This window comes from Microtus oregoni, unplaced genomic scaffold, assembly GCF_018167655.1.
Source record: "Microtus oregoni isolate MIOR12 unplaced genomic scaffold, Mior012 000006F_ref0000085, whole genome shotgun sequence".
Classification (NCBI taxonomy): Eukaryota; Metazoa; Chordata; class Mammalia; order Rodentia; family Cricetidae; genus Microtus; species Microtus oregoni.
In genome coordinates, this window is record NW_024543065.1 from 51,724,529 (window position 1) to 51,741,591 (window position 17,063).

Sequence of the window (17,063 nt, forward strand, 5' to 3'; positions counted from 1 at the left end):
TCCCCAGCACTGAGATCACTGCCTGCGGAACCATTCTTGACCATGTCTACATTTTATGTCACCTCCTAAGCACTCCCCCAACACACAAAGGTTTGAGAGGTTCAGACCCTGGTCCCAGAGTCTCACTGCAAGACCCCAATACTTACAGCACCCCGGCATGTAGGCATCTTGACAATATGCTTGCACAGCTGAGAAGAGAAGCAGGGAATGGCCAAGACAGGTGGCGACACCTTTTCGTCATGGCTTTGGGACGCAGAGGCAGGCAGATGAGTCCAGCCTGGTCTAGATGCGGAGTTCCAGGTCAGCCAGGCTGTCTCAGAAACAAGTGGTTAATGATAGGTCTTACCTCATGTACATGGAACCACACGTGTAAAGCTACACTCACTTACTCGATTGAGGACACTAGCGAATCAGTTAGGCAAACCTCGAAAATTCCTTTTGTGCCCCCCCCCATATTCCTGGGATGGAACAGGGGCCTTTTGAAAGTGCTCTACCACTGAGCCACACCTCCAGCCCCTCACTGGGGGATTCTAGGCAGGGTCTCTACTGCTGAGCTAAATACCTATCCATTAGTGTTTGGCATTCTTGAATCAGAACACAGAACTTTTAGATGTGTCTCTTCCTGTGTATGGTGCCATGAGTGACCTAGAGCCTTGCTCTTGTGAGGTCAGGGTTCTGTCACTGAGTTACTTTCCCAGCCCAAATGTGAGTGCTTTAAACTAATTGTTCAGCAGAACCCTGTAGAAGAGCCTTCCACCCTCAAACAGCCCTCGGCTGCAAGAGAAAGCTTAAAAATACAAGGTGTAGTCAGCTATGGTGGCGCACCCCTCCGGTTCCTGCACTCGGGAGGCAGAGGCAGGCAGATCTCTGAGTTCAAGGCCAGCCTGGTCTACAGAGGGAGTTCCAGGACAGAGAAACCCCATCTTGAAAACAAATGAAAAACAAATATAGATGTTTATGTGTGTGTATAAACATATATGTATATATGTGAGATATACATCAACACACACACACACACACACACACACACACACACACACACGGTATTGCGGCTGGAGTGTGGTTCAGCACCTAAGTGAAACTCAAGTTCAGTTTCTAGCACCCATATCAGGCAGCCCATAGCCACCTGTAATTCCAGCTCCAGGGGAATCTGACAGCTTCTTTTGACTTCTCTGGGCACCTACATTCTCTCTCTCTCTCTCTCTCTCTCTCTCTCTCTCTCTCTCTCGTCTCTCCTCTCTCTCTCTCTCTCTCTCTCTCTCTCTCTCGTCTCTCCTCTCTCTCTCTCTCTCTCTCTCTCTCCCTCTCTCTCTATCTCTCCTCTCTCCTCTTTCTCTCCTCTCTCTCCTCTCTCTCCCTCTCTCTCTATCTCTCCTCTCTCCTCTTTCTCTTTCTCCTCTCTCTCTCATCTCTTCTCTTCTCTCTCTCTCTCTCTCTCTCTCTCTCTCTCTCTCTCTCCTCTCTCTCTGTCAAGGTTTCTCTGTGTAGTCCTCACTGTCCTGCAACTCTAGACCAGGCTGGTCTTGAACTCACAGAGATCTGCCTGCCTCTTCCTTCCAAGTGCTGAGATTAAAGGTGTGTGCCACCGCTGACTGCCTTATCTATATCTTAAAAAAAAACCCACATGGTTTTAATATTAAGTCCTAGGCCACAGGCAGGAAAGGAGGAGGCAAGGGTGGGGTGGGGAGGGTTCCAAGTATCTCTTTGACCTTGGGGTTTGTGGGGTGAGCCCAGAACTTCTTGGTGAAGGTACTTAGACGGTGGTGAGAGGATGGTAAGGCCCCAGCTGCCCTGACTTCTGCTGGTCCACCACCTGCCACAGACTCAGACCCGAGCAGCTCTCCTTCAAGTGCTGCAGGAAGACGAGGAACAGTGGGGCAGCTTAGACTACACGCCCAGCAACCTGGCCCAAGATGTCTGTGAGGTAATGGGAGGAAGGGAATAGCCTGGGGCGTGGGAGGGGAGGAAGGGGATAGCCTGGAGTGTGGGAGGGGAGGGAGGGGGACCAACCCCTCCACTGTGTCTCTGTGCCTCCTCCTGGTCCACACAGCTTCTGGAAGAACACACAGAGAGAGCACCCCGTATCAGTCAGGAGTTTGTGGAGAGGATGGCACACTGCTGCCTGGGAGGGCTGGCAGAGTTCCTGCAGAGGTAAGGGGCATAGGGAGAGGGTGGGTCTGAGGGGGCTGGCCACCGGGATCTGGTTCACATTGAGACAGTCGAGGTGAAAGGCAGAGGAGGACTGGGGAAGTGTGTCCCAGAGAACTTAAGTTCAGTCCCAGAACCCATGTGAGATGGCTGGCATCTGTCCATAACACCAGCTCCAGGGGGATGCAATGTCTATGGTCTCCCCAGGCACCAGCACACATGTTCACAGAGACACATGCATATGAATAATTTGAAATAAAATTTATCTTTAAAAAGAGAAAAGAAAAGAAAGACAACAATAATCCTGGAGGTGTGGCTCACCAGTAGACTTACCTAGAATCCCCCAGTGAGGGGCTGGGAGCGTGGCTCAGTGGTAGAGCCCCTACCTAGAATCCCCCAGTGAAGGGCTGGGGTGTGGCTCAGTGGTAGAGCCCCTTCCTAGAAACCCCCAGTGAGGGGCTGGGAGCGTGGCTCAGTGGTAGAGCCCCTGCCTAGAATCCCCCAGTGAGGGGCTGGGGTGTTGCTCAGTCCTGGAAGGATTACCTAGCACGTAAGAGTTTTGGGTTCAACCTTCAGCACTTGGGTTGGGTGATTGAAGATAAGAAAAGGAGCATCAGAGATGCCGGGGAGTAGGATCTGCTTTAACTGACAGGCTGAGTGTCAGTCATGGGATTCCGACCCAGCAGCACGTGCCATGCGTTGTGCCCACTGTCCCCTCTCCTGTCAGCTTTCAGCAGCGAGTGGAGCGGTTCCACGAGAACCCAGGGATCCGAGAACTGCCCTCTGAAACCTACATCAGTAGGACTATCTCGCTGGTCAACTGTGGGCCCCCCCTGAGGTGAGAACACCCATGGGGACAGAGTGTGGGAGGCTTGGGTGACACCTGAACTGAGCAAGTAGGTCTCTGGGTGGGTGTCACTGAGCTTAGGGGCTGGGAGCACAGACGTGCAACCTCAGAGGCATCGGATCTGGGGGATTCCTGGACTGCAGCATCCATCTATATAAGGGGAATGTTGACGTGTTAGAATTGGAGAAATAGGGGGCTGGAGAGACGGCTCAGAGGTTAAGAGCACAAGCTGCTCTTCCAGAGGTCCTGAGTTCAATTCGCAGCACCGGTATGGTGGCCCACAACCATCTGTAATGAGATCTGGTGCCCTCTTCTGGCATGCAAACATACATGCAGGCAGAACACTGTACATAAGAAAGAAAGAAAGAAAGAAAGAAAGAAAGAAAGAAAGAAAGAAAGAAAGAAAGAAAGGAGGGAGGGAGGGAGGGAGGGAGGGAGGGAGGGAGGGAGGGAAGGAAGGATTGGAGCACTATAGTGGCTATAGTCAAAGAGGAAGGCCTGAGTTTGGGTTCCCAGAAGTCACTGAAACTCTTTTCTCAAAAAATAACATGGAGGCTGGAGAGATGGCTCAGAGATTAAGAACACTGGTTGTTCTTCCATGGGACTAAAGTTTGATTCCCAGCACCCATTTTATCAGGCTCACAACTGTGTGTAGTTCCAGCTCCAACGGATCTGATGCCCTCTTCTGGCCTCCAAGGGCTACAGACACAAAAGTGGTACAGTGATATACTTGCAGGCAAACACCCATAACACATTTTAAAAAATAATATTAAACAACTGATGATGACACCTAACTGTAGATGGAGTTTTCCCATCCCAGGAGCTGCATTCAAATTACCACACAGAGGCTTGTATTAATTACAAATGCTCGGCCAATAGCTCAGGCTTATTACTAACTAGCACTTACATTTTAAGTTAACTGGTATTCCGTATTTATGCTCTACCATGAGGTGGTACCTTTATTAACATGGCACGTTCATCTCCTGACCCTTGGCATCTGGCTGGTGACCCCAGACTCCACCCTTCTCTTTCCCAGCATTCTCAATTTGACTTTCCTGTCTAGCTTTACCCTGTTCAGCTATTGGTCAGTCAACTTGTTTATTAAACCAATCACAGCAACATATATTCACACAGTGTAAAGGAATATTCCACAGCCCATGATTTTTACCCGTGGCCCCCACACGTGCATGCAAAGGAACTTTTCTTTTTATTTATTTACTTTAAATTGCATTTACTTTTTGAGACAGGGTTTCTCTATAGCCCTGACTGTTCTGGAATTTACAATGTAGACATAGACCAAGCAGGCTTTGAACTCACAGAGGTCTGCTCTCCTCCATCTCCAGAGTGTTGGGATTAAAGGGGTGTGCCACCATGCCAGGCCATATATAATTTTTAAAATTTCACTTATTGATTGGGCTTTTAGCACAGGGTCTCACGTATCCCTGAAAACAAACTTAAATTTCTGGTCCTCCTGTGCCTGTGTCCCGTGAGCTGGGAGTTCAGGCGAGCGTGGCCATCACAGGCTTTGTTGCTTTATTGTCACTACTGGGATGAAACCCAGCACCTCCAGTCTGCTTACTGCACCTCCACCAAGCTGCACCCCTCAGGTGGCTTTTATAAAATTGGGAGTTCAATTCAATGAGGGAGATGGCTCAGTGGTGACAACAGATTGCGTTTCATCCCTGGGGCCCACATGGTGGGAGGAGAAAACTGACTCTCAAGGGGTCCTCTGACCTCCACACGTGCGCTGTGGCAGGCACGCCCCCATAAATAAAATAATAAATAATGGTGATAATGATCCTCCTTACCACCACGGTCTGCCTTTTTGGGAAAAATCCATACCATTAGTATTATCTGCATATACTCTGACAGGTATTTGAACAATTACCAATGCTCTCAACAAGACAGCTGGGTGTGGTGGTGCATGACTTTAATCCCAGCAGTCGGGAGACAGAGGCAGGTGAATCTCTGAGTTCTAGGCCAGCCAGGGCTACCCAGAGACACCCTGTCTCAGTTCTAGAGATGGTAGGACCTGGGAGAGTGGAGCCGATGAATGAGGTGGGAATAGCTGACTTTATTCAGAGCATCAGACAGTCTGTACTCTGGCGGTAGGAGGAGTCACGTGTAAAGTGTCCAAATCGCAAGGACAAGCCACGCATGGCAGACAAGCCGCATGCAACAAAAGCGTGTTTTTCCAGAGAGACATATAAACAAATATCAGTAGCCATGGTGACGACTGATCTGAAACAGACTCTCTCCTGCCCACTACGCCTGGGAAGAACACGGAAGCAGGAGCAATTCCGTGGATTTGAAGAAACTCAGGTCACAGGCTCTGGTCTTGGCTTCTTAGGGTTTTCTCACAAGCTCGCAGACTTCTCTTCACAGGGCTCTCTTCTTGACCTGTGTTCTGACAGTGTCTGGATTGGTCCTTTTCTGTTATTCTCATTGATGGTGATCTAATCCAAGACCTAGCAGGCTAGGCAGGAGTTTTATCCTTGAACTGGATGGACTTTTAGTCTTTTGTTTGTTTCTGAGACAGGGTTTCTCTGTGTAGCCCTGGCTGTCCTGGAACTCACTCTGTAGACCAGGCTGGACTTGAACTCAGAGATCTGCCTGCCTCTGCCTTCTGAGTGCTGGGATTAAAGGTGTGCGCCACCACTGCCCTGCTCTCTTTCTGTCTTTTTAAAAAGATTTATTTTATTCTCCGTGTGTGTGCATGCGCATGTGTGCTTGTTTGTACATGAATACAGTCCTCTCCGAGGTCAGAAGAGGCTGTGATGTCCTCTAGAGTTATGGATGGTTGGGAGCTGGCTTATGGGTGCTGGGATCTGAACCTGGGTCCTTTTAACCACTGAGCCACCTCTCCAGCCCCATTCAAGCGAGTCTTAAAGTCATTCTGCAGCCCCGGCTGGCTTTGAACTTTATATCCCCACCGCCTCAGCTTCCTCCATCACTGGGATCATAGACCTACTACCCCAGACCCTGCTGGTTCTGGCAGGGGCACTCAGATGCTGGAAGGTTGGACTCTGAGCCCTGTTGATCCCCACAGGTCTCTGGCTGAGCGACTGGCCAGGGTGGGGCCCCCTGAAAGTGAGCCGGCCCGGGAAGCTTCGGCCATCGCTTTGGACCGTGTGACCCGACTTTGCCATCGTGTCCTTGCTGAGTTGTTATTCCAGGAACTACAGGTGAGTGTGAGGGGGTGGGGCAGTTCCAGGATGGATTGGCATTGCCCCCACACCTCACAGTTCCTTCTAACCCATGATTCAGTGTTCGGGGAAACAGGGAGGGCTGGGGGTGATGCCATGTTGGAACTGTTTGGGGGGGGGGGGGAGGGAGCATAGGAAGGAAGAGGTGGGAGGATGTAGCAGAATGGGGTGGGCAGAGCTGCCAGCAAAAGAGGGCTTATGTAGTACTTTTCCTACTGAGGTCCCCCAAAGTCATGCCTCTTTATGGCCCAGAGCCTCTTTAAATGTCGTAAGGGGGTGAGGTAATAAGTGGGTTAGCTCCTGTGTTGTGGACCACAGGGAGGCAAAGAGCCATTCAGTAGCAGTATAAAGGGACCCTACACACCCTTTCTATGCTCGGAATTCAGCCTAGACTCCCAGATCCCCGATAGAAAAAGCCAGGGGCCTCGCTGTGCCCCAGGTCCCCTGGTCAGCTATTCTAGGACCTCATATCCCCCCATCTCCGAGACTCCTTTCCACTCAGGCAGTAACACCCACTCCTTAATGCTTTCCTATCTCGGGCCCTGGGCCTTTCTGTTCTCTCTGCTCAGATGCTCCTCCTCCCTTAGCCCTGTGGCTTGCCCTCCTCCCTTCTTTCAAATCTTTTTATTCATTTGTTTACTTGTTTATTTTGATTTTTCGAGACACAGTTTCTCTGTGTAGTTCTGACTGTTCTAGAACTCATTGTACACCAGGCTGGCCTCAAACTCACAGAGCTCCACCTACCTCTGCCTCCCTAGTGCTGAGATTAGTCTGCACCACCACTGACCAGCTTGTTTCATTCTTAGGCAGATGTTCCCTGATCATTCCCACTTAAAATACAGTCTCTAGGACTGGAGAGATGGCTCAGTGGTTAAGTGTACTGGCTGCTCTTCAGAAGGACCCAGGTTCAATTCCCAGCACCCACATGGCAGCTTTCCAAATCCAGGTAATCTGACACCCTCACACAGCCAAATGTGCACATAAAATAAAAATCAATAATTTAAATATTTTAAAAACATAGTACCTTGGGCCCACGAGCTGTGGTGGCACATGCCCTTAATCCCAGCATTCTGGAGGCAGTCTGAGGCCAGGAAGGTCTGCAGTGAGTTCTGGGGCAGCCAGAGTTAGAGTGAGAACCCGTCCCGATAAAAATCAAATAAAATATGACAGGACGATGACTGGACCCAGACTTCTGCGTGTACCAGCTCACACCTGTACCGACAGCTAGTAGGAGTGCTGAGGCAGGAGGATCCCTTGAGCTAGGAGTTCAGAGTCAACGTGTCCAGGGGAGCTCTACCCACTTCTGTTGCAGGAGGAGGAAGAGTAGGGGTCCTGGGGAATTCTAGCACTGATTCCCTGTTGCTTCCTCTCCTAAATCACTTCTGCAGCCAGATGTGCCAGGGCTTTGCTTTCCTGCCCCTTTAAGGAGCTGGGGACCAAGCTCAGCACTTCCCATACTAGGCAGGGGCTCTACCACTGAGCCACACCCTAGCCCCTCACTGGGGAAGTCTAGGCAGGTGCTCTACCACTGAGCCACACCCCAGCCCCTCACTGGGGGATTCTAGGCAGGGGCTCTACCACTGAGCCACACCTCAGCCCCTCACTGGGGGATTCTAGGCAGGGGCTCTACCACTGAGCCACACCCCAGCCCCTCACTGGGGGATTCTAGGCAGGGGCTCTACCACTGAGCCACACCCCAGCCCCTCACTGGGGGATTCTAGGCAGGGGCTCTACCACTGAGCCATACCCCAGCCCCTCACTGGGGGATTCTAGGCAGGGGCTCTACCACTGAGCCACACCCCAGCCCTTCACTGGGGGATTCTAGGCAGGGGCTCTACCACTGAGCCACTTCTCCAACTCACCTCCCACTGAATCCCTTATTTTGTTTGTTTGTTTTAGATATAGTCTCTTTATAATGCCAGGCTGAGTTGGAACTCACAGAAATTTACCTGCCTCTGCACCTTCAGGGTAGGATTAAAGGTAGGGGGCGTTGGGACAGGGTCTCTGTAGCTCTGGCTAGCTAGTATTCACTATGTAGTCCAGGTTGGCCTCAAATTCCCAAGACCTCCTGGTTCACCCTTCCCAATACCAGGCTTCCAGTCACTATTCTCCATGCTCAGAGAAGCCTGTGGTTTTGAGATGCACAGTTAGAGGCATAGGAAGGTCTGAGAAAGCTGGTAGATGAGAGAGGAAGGGAAGGAGTTTGGGAGGAACAACTGTCATGGGGCTACAGAGGAGGGACAGCTGAAAGGGAGATTCACGGAGTCAGAGCTGCCATGAATATTCAGTCTGTACCCTGGTAGCGTTGTGCTCAATACTGGTAACTGTGTGTGTGTGTGTGTGCATGCATATATGTATGCATGTATATATGTGTGTTTAAGTATGTGTGACTGTGTGTGAGTGTATGTATCTACATGTGTGTATATGTATGTGTGTGTGTGTGTGTGTGTATATGGGGGGTGCATACACAAATGCTGGTGTATGCCAAGCAGGGTGGGAACCTGACCCTCTCCCTTCCCTACTTACAACCTCCCACAAGTCCCCTGTTGCTGCAAGGGAAAGCTGACCCTCTTCACATCCCAGGAGACCTTGTTTGCTCCAGCCCTGCCCCATGGACCAGACACAGTCATTGTCTCTCCACCACGCACCAAGAATAGCCACCAGGGAATCACATGGCTCGCAGCACACACTCACTAGAGGCGAGCGAGGCCTAATTCTCTCTGGTTGCTTTCTTCAAAGTCTCAGTCAGCACATTTTCACAGTCTGGAGACTTGAAAAGCCGAGGCGGGAGCATCCCAAGATGGAGATTAGCCTGAGCTGCACAATAAGACCCTGTTCCAAAATTAAACATAGAAAGTTATAGTGGTATCTGCCTGTGACCTCCGGAGATGGAGGCAGGAGGATCAGAAACTCAGGGTTATCCTCCACTACTTAGAGTTGGGGGTTAGCCTGAGGTACATGAGACTGTCTGAAAATAATTAGACTACTATTCAGCGACGGAGCAATCGAACTGATAATAATGATGATAAAGCCTGACGTGGTGGCACACACCTGTAATCCCAACACTTGAGAGGCAAAGGCAGGTGGATCTCTGAATTGAGGCCATCCTGTTCTACAGAGGGAATTTCAGACAACCGAAGCTACACAGAGAAACCCTGTCACAAAAAACCAGCACAAGCCAGGCGGTGGTGGCGCACACCTTTAATCCCAGCACTCGGGAGGCAGAGGCAGATGGATCTCTGTGAGTTCAAGGCGAGCCTGGTCTACACAGAGAGTTCCAGGACAGGCTCCAAAGTCACAGAGAAACCCTGTCTCAAAAAAACCAAAAACCAAAAACCCAGCACAACAGTGATGATGATAACGATAAGAAACACAGCTCTGACAATCCTGTTTTTTGAAGGAGGGTCCCCAATTTTTGTTGTTTTGAAACAGAGTTTTACTATATCTGGAACTCCCTGTGTAGACCAGGCTGGCCTAGAATTCAGAGATCCTTCCAGAGTACTGGGATTAAAGGCATGTACCACCACACCCAGTTACAGGTTCCCGGTTTTCATTTTGCTGAAAATGATTCAAATGGCGTCTCTAGCCACGTCGAACTCCATCCGGGTTCTCACAAGCTCGTGGCTATTCGAATCCCTCACCTTTCAGGGCACTTCGTCCCCCCTCTTCAGCCTGTCTCACGTCCTCTGAGCGTGGGTTTTCCTCTCCAGGAAGCCATTTTTGAAATTGTGCTGGCTGGCTCTACGTCCCAGCAAGGCAACAAGGCTCCTCACCAATATGTCCACAATCACCACACAGCCTTTGTTCTTCCCTTGGGGAAGAGTTGAAATGACGTTGTCCTAGCCCAGAGTGGCGGCACTCACCAGTAATCCCAGTATTTGGGAGATGGGGGCCAGGAGATCAAGAGTTCAAGGCCAGCCCGTGCACTGTGCGTCAAAAGGATAAGAAGTTTTGCCTAGGAGACGTGTGGGAGGGTGGGGGGGAGGAAGCTGTAACCCGCCCTTCCACACTGTCCTACCCAGCCGCACTTCAACAAACTGATGCGCAGGAAGTGGCTAAGCAGCTCTGAGGCTCTGGATGGCATCGTGGGCACACTTGGCGCCCAGGCCCTGGCCCTGCGCAGAATGCAGGATGAGCCTTACCAGGTGTGTTGACCCGAATGCTCTCCTTCTGGGGGAGACCCTACCAAGTGGGGTGTCGGTTGTCTGGTGGCACCTCGAATATCTGGGAGCTGCAGATGGGAGACGTGCCCCCTGGAAACTAAGGTGCAGGAACCGGTGGGGTCCTCTGCAAGGGAAACTGTGGGGAGCCTGGGGTGGGGCATGCTTTAGGGAGAATGGTGTGTGTCATATCTGATTAAGGGTCTGATAGGATGAGGGGACCCGGAGAGGGCCTGAGTGTAGAGGGGCTGGGCACTCCGAGAGAACGGGCGGGTTCCCATCGGATGTCATGAGTGTTCTGTCTGGGTACGCAGAGTGTGGAACCGGGGTGCCTCATGAACCTGCTAGGTTGGAGCATATAGACAGCGTCCCGGTCTCTCGCTGTCCCCAGGTGCTGGTGGCCGAACTGCACCGCCGGGCGCTCGTGGAGTATGTGCGGCCACTGCTGCGCGGGCGCCTGCGGTGTCGCTCTGCGAGGACCCGCAGTCGAGTGGCCGGGAGGCTCCGTGAGGACGCAGCGCAGCTGCAGCGGCTGTTTCGGAGGCTGGTGAGTGCCAGGCTGGGTTGGGGAAACCGAGGCGCGGAGTGGGGGTGGGGCAGCTTGGCTCCCAAAGCAGGATGAGGGGAGGCTCTGGGAAAGGGACCCTCAACAGAAACCGGGTTCATGATGGTGCATACCCAGCATTAGGGAGGCTGAAACAGGAGGACTGCAAATTTATGGCCAGGAAACGGGGGGGGGGGGGGGGAGCGGAGACTGGAGAGATGGTTTAGGGTTAAGAGCCCTGGTTACTTCTCCAGAGAACTCGAGTTCTCTTCCCAGCACCCACACCGCAGCTCTCAATCGCCTGTAGCTCATCCAATACTACATTCTGGCTTCTGGGGCTCCAGGCATCCACACGGTGCAGAAAGAACACCTCTCCATAGAATATAATTTTTGTTTTGTTTTGTTTTTGAGATGGTCTCTCTATGCACTCCTGGATGCCCTGGAATTTGCTATGTAAACCAAATTTGCCTCAAACTCATAGAGCTCTTCCTGCCTCTGCCTCCTGAGTGCTGGCATTAAAGGTGTGCAGCTACTATGCCTGGCTAAGATAGTTTCTTAAAAAAAATAAAAGATATACTGGGTATGAACCCTGTCATTACAGCACTGTGAAGGATGAGCCAGGAGGGTCATGATTTAGAGGCCACCCAGGTCAGCCAAGGCTATGTAGTGAGACCTTGTCTCAAAAAAATAAAACAAAACACCTCTGAATTCAAGTGTCACCAAAGCCAAGAATTTGAAGTCCCAAATCTTAGGTGTCTGCAGTTGTCGTGGGGGGACTGGGAGAGGGGCCCAGGAGCTCCACAACTGCTGCCTGTGTCCTTGGGAGTTTGTGTTTAGTTTCATTTATTGAAACATTTTCAAGATAATTGTTGTGGGCTTGCAGGCAGTCCTGGGAAAGAGGACAGAGTACTCCCTGGGGACATTTTTGCAGCATTCTCTATATGGTAACATTTTTGCACTCTTCCCTTTGGGTGACAGTATCTAAGATACAACCTTGCATATGCTGGCCCTCAACCCCCCACTTGGAATAGTTCTAGTTTATGCTCCCCTCCCCCATGAGGAGTTGACACAGGGCCTCAGTTTACCACACAGCTATATCTACTTGATCCTGTCTCTTGAGATGACCTCTGGCTATACAGCCCTAATCCACCCACCCTCCCACCTAGTGCTGGTGTTTTCTTGTTGTTATTGTTGGTTGGTTGGTTTTGGAGTCTCCTGCAACTGAGACTGGCCTCAAACTCTTTATGGCTGAAGATGACTTTAAACTCCAGACCCTCCTGCCTCTGCATCCCACATGCTGGAATTATAGGTATTTGCCATCAAACCTGGATGGAATAGGTTAGGTCTTTTTGTTTTGTTTTGAGACAGGTTTCTCTATTTAGCCCTGACTGTCTGGGAGTGTAGATCAAGCTGGACTTGAACTCACAAAGATCTTCATGGCTCTACCTCTCAAGTGCTGGGACTAAAGCACTGTGTCACTCTGGCTGGCAGGGTTTTTATTTTATTTTGTTTGTTTGGCCATTTGTTTGTTTGGTTTGGTTTTTCGAGACAGGGTTTCTTTGTGTAGCACTGGCTGTCCTGGAACTCTCTCTGTAAACCAGGCTGGACTCGAACTCACAGAGATCCGCCTGCTGCTGCCTCCTAAGTGCTGGATTTAAAGGCATGCGCCACCACTGCCCCGCCAACTGGCAGGTTTTAAATCATATTACCCAACCCCGGATTCATATAAGCAAAGGTTCTAGCTAACCTCTGGCCAGTCTGCCGTCTGAGCCCTTTGGGAAAGAGCCTAGGTAGGAGCAGGGCTCAGCACGAACAGGGTATTAGGTGTTTGCATTGGGTGACCCTGGAGCCCTTGTCCCCGCAGGAATCCCAGGCTTCCTGGCTCGACCAGGTGGTGCCGCATTTGGCCGAGATCCTGCAGTTGGAGGACACTCCGAGCATCCAGGTGGAGGTCGGGGTGCTGGTGCGCGACTACCCAGACATCAGGTGAGATGCCGCCAGGCCCGGGTCTACTTGGCATCCGTCCCAGCGTTTCCTGACCCGCGCCAAGGCAGGGTGGCGGCGAGCGTGTCTGACGGCCGTTTCCTGCTGAAACCAGGGCATTCTTAATACGATTTCCCTCCTTCGGCCGCCACCGCCACCAGTGCTCACAAACAAACAAGCGGCCACAGGAAGCCCAGGGCAAGGGGGGCGCAGGCCGCCCGGCGGCAGGAAGGGCTGGCCGTGCAGGGAACCGCCGGGGACACGGGGTACACACGGGCATGCGGGCGCACACTCGGGGGACAGCAACGGGCACGTCTGAATCTAGGTGGGCCTACTTCCTTTTAATGGGACCTTCCTTGAGTCTCATTCTCCTTGTCTGCTGCCCAGGAATGGTAAAACCCTATTTGTGGACTGGTTGCAGGAATTACCTCGTCATCGTCCTTGTTATCTAGGACAGTCCAGCCGGGTGTGGTGGCTCACGCCTTTAGTCCCAGTGCTCTGAAGGCAGAGATTAGGTGGATCTCTTGTTTTTGAGACCAGCCTGGTCTGCGGAGTGAGGATTGAACTCCAGCCTTCAGGCTTGGCAGCAGGTGCCTTGAGACACCTTGCCAGACCTAATTAGGGCTTGTTTTGAGGCAGCCTGGGGTTGGTTTCCAGTGTGTGGCAATCCTCCTGCCTCACGGCTGGGATCACAGGTGCTATCTATCATACCAGTTTAGGAGGTTTGTTTTGGCTCAGTGAGGTAGAGTTGAGACCACAGCTCAGATTTAGGCTTACAGAAGAGAGTTTTGAGCTCAAAGATGACTTGAGCGTGAATTGTAGCCCTGCTACGGAGTTTTCAGAGGTGCCCCACTTGGGGAATATGTTAGTGAAGTGAGCATTCTGGGGGATGAAAGTTCTGGAATGATCTACATGAAGAGACAGTGACTTGAGGTTTGTCTGTCTGTGGTGGGGAAGTTTCCAAACCTGCAGAAAGGGGGTGGGGATGTAACAGGGTGAACCTCCTAGGCTGAGTGAGGAAAGAGATGAAGGCACCAAGTGAGTACACCTGAGCCAGTCAGGACATCGCAGTACAGCTGTGTAAACCGAGCTACTCAGGAGACTGGGAGGAGAGCATCATCAGAAGGTCAAGGCAAACCTGAACAATTTGATGAGATGCTATCTGAAAATAAAACCTAAAAAGTAGAGATGCAGTTCAGTGGCAGAGCCCCTGCCTAGAATCCCCCAGTGAGGGGCTGGGGTGTGGCTCAGTGGTAGAGCCCCTGCCTAGAATCCCCCAGTGAGGGGCTGAGGTATGGCTCAGTGGTAGAGCCCCTGCCTAGAATCCCCCAGTGAGGGGCTGGGTTGTGACTCAGCAGTAGAGCCCCTGCTTAGAATCCCCCAGTGAGGGGCTGGGGTGTGGCTCAGTGGTAGAGCCCCTGCCTAGAATCCCCCAGTGAGGGGCTGGGGTGTGACTCAGCAGTAGAGCCCCTGCCTAGAATCCCCCAGTGAGGGGCTGGGGTGTGGCTCAGTGGTAGAGCCCCTGCCTAGAATCCCCCAGTGAGGGGCTGGGGTGTGACTCAGCAGTAGAGCCCCTGCCTAGAATCCCCCAGTGAGGGGCTGGGGTGTGACTCAGCAGTAGAGCCCCTGCTTAGAATCCCCCAGTGAGGGGCTGGGGTGTGACTCAGCAGTAGAGCCCCTGCCTAGAATCCCCCAGTGAGGGGCTGGGGTGTGACTCAGCAGTAGAGCCCCTGCCTAGAATCCCCCAGTGAGGGGCTGGGGTGTGACTCAGCAGTAGAGCCCCTGCCTAGAATCCCCCAGTGAGGGGCTGGGTTGTGACTCAGCAGTAGAGCCCCTGCTTAGACCCCTCCAGGTGTGAGATTCTTGCTTCAGTCTCCATTACTGTAAAAATTCTTTTAAAGAGGAGACTTCTGAGGTAAATTAGAGTGAAGACTGAAAGCTAAATTAATGGGAGTAGAGACGTTGGACAAAAAGACTTTACTACTGAGCTTGGAGGTGAGAGTTCTGGAAGATTCTACATGGAAAATTTGGAAGTGGCTGCAGGAGATTGGGACAAGAGATGGCTCAGGAAATGAGACAAAGTTCAGGAGGGTGCACCGATGGGCTGGGCACCTGTCAGGCTCCCAGGACACTGCAGTAAGATCTCTGTGTTCCTCTCTCGCCAGGCGGAAGCATGTGGCAGCCCTCCTGGACATCAGAGGACTTCGGAACACAGCTGCCCGCCAGGAGATTCTGGCGGTGGCCCGGGACCTGGAACTATCTGAAGGTGGTACCCTATCACCAGCTCGGGACCGCGCCTTCTTTGCTGACATTCCGGTGCCCCGCTCATCCTTCTGCCTCGGCCTCCCTCTCTTCTTGGGGCGCCTCCCTCTCTCCCGGCTGGCCAGGCCCAGTCTGGCTTGTCTGCCCCTGCGGCCTCGTCCTCCATCGTCAGTTAGAGCCCGAGCCCAACGCTGAGGCTCCTGATGCCCACGTTGCTGCGGAGATACCCTCCTCCCTTCCATGTGACTCCTTGCATGAGACACAGACCTCCGGGATGGCAGGTGCCTTAGATCTCCCACCCAGCCCGGAGTGTCCCCTCTAGAAGGGAAACAGAGGCCAGGATGAGTAAAGAGTTCCCCAAGGCAGCCGAGGTCATTCCCAGCACCCTCCTCCCCCATAGCCCAGCATGGCGGAGAGCCTTCTGGAAGGCTCTACACAAATATCCCCGCCCACCTCCTTTCCCCTCACCTCAAGGTCTGGCCCCAATCCAACGTACTAAGGAACGGTAGATACTTAGAATAAAGAGGTTTCTATTTAACACTAGGAAGGGCTGAGTCCCAAGTGCAGGGGAGGGAAGACAGGGCCCAGGGCCAAGCACTCTTTGCACACACCCAAGGCCACCAGGGCTGGGGTCCAACTCCTGGGGAGGACAGTGAACGTGGACAGAAGCCGTAGGAGGCCAGACACTGCCCAGTTGCCCGTTGATACTGAGTCCTTGCTCCGTGTGGCTCTGAGGCAGCCGCTTGACCGCTCTGAACCAGACACCGCTAGTTTATTTACTGCAGCGTCTGCCGTCGTTCTGGATTTGCGGCTGCCACCTTGGCACGGCCCTCCCTGTCCATGCTTAGTGGGGGAACCTGGTCCAGAGAGGAAGGAGCTGGGGGGTTGGGCCGGCAGCATCCAGGGCGCCCTCCTGGGTTGATGCAGGAAAAGTCTCAGGGTGGGAAGTTTCCAGCCTCTCAGGCTGGAGCCCAGCCGGATCCCAGTCCCCACAGAATCCTTGAGGTCATCTCCCTGCTGACCTCTGCCCCTCCGGCCTCAGCTGGACAGCTTGTGATGGATGCTTCCTGGCCTGGGTTGGGTTTTATTTTATTTTATTTTTCCCTGAGAAGTCAGAAAGAGGAGGCAGCCAGGGGTCAGCACAGGGGCCGGGGTTGGAACCTCACGCATGTCTGGACATTGGCAACAACATGGGGGCTCTAGACTCTGAGAGCCTCCCGGCTGTGTGCTTCAGAGGGGAAGCTGTTAGTCTCTGGGCTGTACTTCCTGTCTCTCCTGGGAAATTGCTTAACTTCTCTCTGCCCAGGCCTCCTAAGAGGCCCAGAGGATGTCCCTCCTCCTCCCTTGACCTTCTGAAAGTGACACCTTGATGTCATTGACGTTCAGGAGAGGGGAACTGACTGGGGCAGTCTGTTGCATTGGTGGCCGCTTGCACAATTACACATGTATTTAATCTGTGTGTGGTCACGTTTCGTCATTTTCTGACTTGATAACCCATCGTTCAAACACAGCCTTCCTTGTCTTCATGCTCACGGATGGCAGGACGGTGATCCTAGCAGACTGGGTTCTGAGGAAAAAAAACAGAAGGGGCCAGACTGGGCTGCATCTCAAGATCACATCCCACAAAATGGGGTGGGTTTAGTGAGATGGCTTACTGGGTATAGGTGCCTGCCACCAAGCTTAACAGACTGAGTTTGAGCCCCTGGAACCACATGGTAGAGAAAACATACATATACATACATACACACACATGCACACGCCTGCACACATGCACAAATATAACCAATGGAATGTAGACTCCTACTTCTCTTTTGGGTTAAGGTCTCACTATGTAACCCTGGCTGGCCTTAAACTCACAGAGATCCACCTGCATGTGCCTCCCAAGTGGGTTAAAAGTGTACACCACCATGCCT

The 17,063-nt window shown here is 52.3% G+C and overlaps 1 protein-coding gene across 1 annotated transcript in view; it reads left to right on the forward strand.

Moving 5' to 3' along the window:
• Exoc3l2 (exocyst complex component 3 like 2) overlaps nt 1-16,607 on the forward strand; it is a 32,278-nt gene extending 15,671 nt beyond the window's left edge. Inside the window, exons 5-12 of the mRNA XM_041654031.1 lie at nt 1,823-1,924; nt 2,051-2,151; nt 2,876-2,986; nt 6,045-6,180; nt 10,224-10,346; nt 10,753-10,908; nt 12,770-12,891; nt 15,054-16,607. Coding sequence (XP_041509965.1) covers nt 1,823-1,924; nt 2,051-2,151; nt 2,876-2,986; nt 6,045-6,180; nt 10,224-10,346; nt 10,753-10,908; nt 12,770-12,891; nt 15,054-15,345 — 1,143 coding nt within the window. The 3' untranslated portion in view covers nt 15,346-16,607. The remainder of the gene's footprint in view (nt 1-1,822; nt 1,925-2,050; nt 2,152-2,875; nt 2,987-6,044; nt 6,181-10,223; nt 10,347-10,752; nt 10,909-12,769; nt 12,892-15,053) is intronic.
• The last annotated feature ends 456 nt before the right edge of the window (nt 16,608-17,063 follow it).